The 4,519-nt window shown below is 34.9% G+C and overlaps 1 protein-coding gene across 1 annotated transcript; it reads right to left on the bottom strand.

Annotated features, from left to right (window-relative positions):
* Positions 1–2,231: 2,231 nt before the first annotated feature.
* LOC149957494 (52 kDa repressor of the inhibitor of the protein kinase-like) lies at positions 2,232–2,744 on the bottom strand. Its single transcript, XM_090167060.1, has one exon. The coding sequence runs from the start codon at positions 2,742–2,744 to the stop codon at positions 2,232–2,234; it is 513 nt and encodes a 170-aa protein (XP_090023186.1).
* Positions 2,745–4,519: the final 1,775 nt, after the last annotated feature.

The raw sequence follows: 4,519 nt of genomic DNA on the forward strand, positions 1-4,519 counted from the left end.
TCACGGCAACAACGTATCCATCGTTGCCACGTCGAACACCATGAAATTGAACTCAGCCTACGGCCATGTTCTGAATCTGGGAGCTCGCGAAATCGGTGAGTTCCAAAAAAAATTATTTTATTCGGTTAAAAATAGATGTTAAAAACCTTTAAAAATGCACGAATTATTATATGGTAAACCTTTTGAGGGTTTATTTTTGTACCCCGATCAATTTAACTCGTACCATAAAGTAAAATCTTATTTTGGCTGTTTTAAATCGCCCTCGGAAGTACTACAAGATTTTACTTTTTTACTCGTAGATAATCAATTAACCTGTAAACTTAGCTACTTTAATTTGTTTTCATTGTGTAATGTACAAGATAACCACTTAATGGAATATCTGATAGTACCTACTAACATGTAAACAAAGTTCTCAAATAAAAAATTAACTGTAAATAATTTGTTATTATTGATCATATTATAGAAATTAGAAATTAATAGGGTTCGGAAGCGATAAAGAAATTATAGTTAATGGGGGGAGGAGAGGAATAAGAGATAATCTACTGATTGCAGTATGGTGAATGTGAGATAACAATTATGGTTAACGGGGGTGAACAAAGAGGGCAGGGGGAGAAATTCTAGAAAATAAAAATTATACTGAATGGAAGCGAGAGTGGAAATTATGGCGATTGGAAGCAAAACCAAAGGAGATTATCCCTCCCCCTCGTTACCCATAATATAAAGTCAGGATTTACTGATTGTGGCATGGTTTACGAAGATATCAGCGCTGGGGAAAACATTCTGGAGATTATTGTTAACGGGGGGAGGGCGGAGGGGGAGAGAGAATATAGAGATTCCTTTCTGGAGGACGAGATTAGATTCTGGAGAATGGGGAGAGGGAAGGGGGAAAGCAGAGAGAGAGATTCTAGAGATTGCTTTCTGGAGGACAAGATTATATTCTGGAGAATGGGGAGATGGAGGGTGAAAGCAGAGAGAGAGAGGGAGAGCAAATCTTGCAATTGCTTTCTGGAGGAGGAGATAAGATTCTGGCGATTGGGGAGGGGGGAAAGGGGGAGTTGAGAGAATCTTGCTACTACCGTCTGGTTAATGAGATAAGATAGTAAGGCGGGTAATACAGATTCTGGAGAATGGGGGAAAGCGGAGGGGTAAAATCCATCCTCCAGAAATCTGCGTGAGGAAAACTTATTCTGGAGAATGGGGGAAAGCAAGCAGAGAGAGATTCTAGGGATTGTGACCTGGAAGACGAGATAAGATACGAGATAAGATATCAGACTGATAACCTCGTCCTGCAGGTTATAATCCTTCTCTCTAATAACTATTACTTAAATCAAATTGGACACGGATCAATTCCGGTATACCGTGGAGTAGCCGTGCAAAGAGGATATGGTCTTGGAAATATATTAGCCTCGGCATTCAGGCGCGGATCTAGGATCTGCTAAAGAGGGGGGCCTATACATTTTATATGTGAAAAAAAAATAAGTTTTTCATTTTATTAAAACATTTTTTAATATGAGATATAAGATATTTTATATATGCGACCAATCACCGAGTTCCATTCTTCTTGGTTTTTTTATGTGCCAAAATCTTTGCTATATCATCAGGATCAAGGCCTACCTCTTTATGAATGTTCGCCAACGCTAAACTATTCAACCTAATTTGGCCCATTGTTGAACGAAAATAGGTTTTCAGTCGACGCAAGGTTGAAAATGTCCTTTCGGGGGTTGCAGTTGAAACTGGAATTGTTGCTAAAATCTGTAGCAATGTTTTAATATTTGGCAGATATTCTTTACATTCGGCTATTGCTAGAAGAGCTGTTGAAGGTTTGTGTTCAACATCTTTTCATTTGGCATTCCACAAAAATATCTCACCCTCGTGCTCTCAGGTTAGAGCTGAAAGATCGGAGTGAAATATTCGAGAAGCTTCTAAAATTTCGTTTATCGGATAACGGCCGATATTGGCTGGAATTAAAGATATCAATGGTAAAAGTTGCTTAAATCTATCACTGAATCTTGATTCGAGTTCTTGAATCAAGAAATCTAAAAACGGATTAAACAAAGAGAACCGAAAATATTGTTCAGGTGAATTAGTTTCGTAGTTTGCTTGATTTTGTTGTCTTCTTGTAAACCTAGGTACTTTCATTTCGGCTTCGACGCTGACACAGGTTTTCGTTGCTTCCTGGAAGATTAATTCAAAAGATTCCATATTCGAATTTCTCATTTCTTTCAAAGTTGTTAGTACATTGAGTATGCATTCGGCAAATCCAAATTAGATGCTTGTTGCATGGGACTTAAAGGCAGTGTGATTCCGAAACATCGCACTAAAATTTTTAAACCAACAATAAATGCCGGTTGTTGCGTTGCTAAAGCAAAACTTGCAGCTTTACTTGATACATCCGAATCCCTAGAACTAGATAGTTCATCAAGCACTTCCAAGATAAAAGGATACAATTCGTTGAACACGATTAACGAATCATGCCGCTCAAGCCAACGTGTTTCGCAATAAGGCTTTAGTTTTTCTTTCCGTTGTTTTGAATCTGACGAACTATGAATAGCATGTTTTAACATATTTACCCTTTTTGCTGATGAACTAAGATACGTTGAGATTTGATCAACTGTACCAATGGTATTAAAAATTCCTTGAACTGTACATGCTTTGGACAAAACCAGGTTCAAAGAATGATTAAAGGCGTGTGTATATAAAGCTAACGGCTGTTCTTTTTGAACGCCATTAAACCTACCGGACATATTTGAGCCACCATCATATCCTTGACCCCTTAGATTTTCTAATAATTAACGATGGCTTTCTAAAAACAATACTGTTGTTTCAAATATACAAAAATGACTTTCTATAAAACATCACAAATATCTTTTACAACTTAATGCCAAAAATGTCAATTTTAAAATTAATATTACATCGAAACGTTGTATTTTTGAGATTCAACTATTTCTCTATTAAAAACGCCAATCTCATTCAATAATGTCAAAGTTGAAATCTAGTCAACAATTTGATCCAAAATATCACTGTTATTTTTTCAACTTTAAAATAAAAAGTTAACCTTGCTATGTTTTCTAAAACTTAATTTTTTGAATTTAATTTGGCTAGTTGTGTTCGAGGGGCTGATCACTCCGCGTAATCGGTGTACAGAGCCGTACCTTTGACTGTACTAATGGGATTACGCGTAATCTGTGAAGTCCCTGCCTTTGGCAGTGGTAATCTAAGCGTAATCCGGTGTACAGATTTTCTAAGATTGGTTAGCCCCCCGGTTGTGTTTTTACATTTAATTGTTAACGCATTTTTTTTATATATTGTCAATGAATTTAAAAATAACTGAGATCAGTTTCCTCTACAAATTATATAGAATCAAATAACTGAGGATAGACTAGCTAGTGATCTTCGGATATGTTATGGCCTCTTATCAAGGAGCAAAAAATAATAATAATATCCTGTATACACTTCCTTACTCTTTATGTCATTGTGTGTAAAGCTGCTAAGTACATTTTAGGATAATGTTAATGAAATTTTCGAATATTTTTGTGAAATGTTAAGTCACAATTTTTGTCATTTTTTGTGCTTTTTCCTACTATTATCTTCGGATTCCTTAGATTTTGGCTTTGGTTAAATATTGTTAAGGAACTTCATTCTTACAAATATTTTAATTTTAACATAACATTTAATCACTTCTAAAGGGCATAAATTATAATCTTTAAATATTGTGTTACTAATTGTATTAAGTGATTTATTTGGCAAATATTTCCTAAAAATGGCTTCATACTTTTTCACTTCATTGACAAAAAAATTAGATGGAACTACAAGTCCACCATATGATAACATTTTGGCCCATGAAGGCAGGCAATATGTGTAAACCTTTTGGTCATTATCCCTTAAGTTTAATTCAGGATAAGATTTAAAATGTTTTTTGCGAACCAACCAGCCAAATATTCTTATCCGTTATCTTCTAATTGAGATAAATCATTTTCAATACACTCATTTTCATCAAAATTACTATTTCTTGTTTCCTTATTATAAGGAATATAAGCATAAGAAATTAAGGGTTTAGAAATCAAAGGAATATTATTTTTAGTAGGAGAGCTTTGACACGAAGTTTGAAGGGTGTACGTATCAGGATTTTCAGTGCTTTCATTAAAAATTTTCTTCTACATATTCAATTGATGCATGTTTCAATGCACTTGAAACTAAATATTCGTCTGAATTTTGGTCAATTGTATTAGTATTTGCACTTAATATGCCAGGATTGCGAACAAGAATTATCATTCTAATTCGACTTAAGGCATTGAGGGGGGTTGGATGGTTGTCCAAACCCCCTCTGGTACGAACCTGTGAAAAAAATTCTCTAGGCAATCCTGATTTATCTTCCGAGTTAAAATTTATTTAACATCATATTTTTCCTTAACTACTAAATATAAATCCCTTCAAGACTGCATGGATATTATTAAAGCTTTCTGAAAAACTTGCAGGTACGATTTTCCCTTACACGTCATGTTAGTTGTTAAAGTACTCA

The sequence above is a fragment of the Leiobunum rupestre genome, chromosome 2, assembly GCF_980474605.1.
Source record: "Leiobunum rupestre chromosome 2, qqLeiRupe1.1.hap1, whole genome shotgun sequence".
NCBI lineage: Eukaryota > Metazoa > Arthropoda > Arachnida > Opiliones > Sclerosomatidae > Leiobunum > Leiobunum rupestre.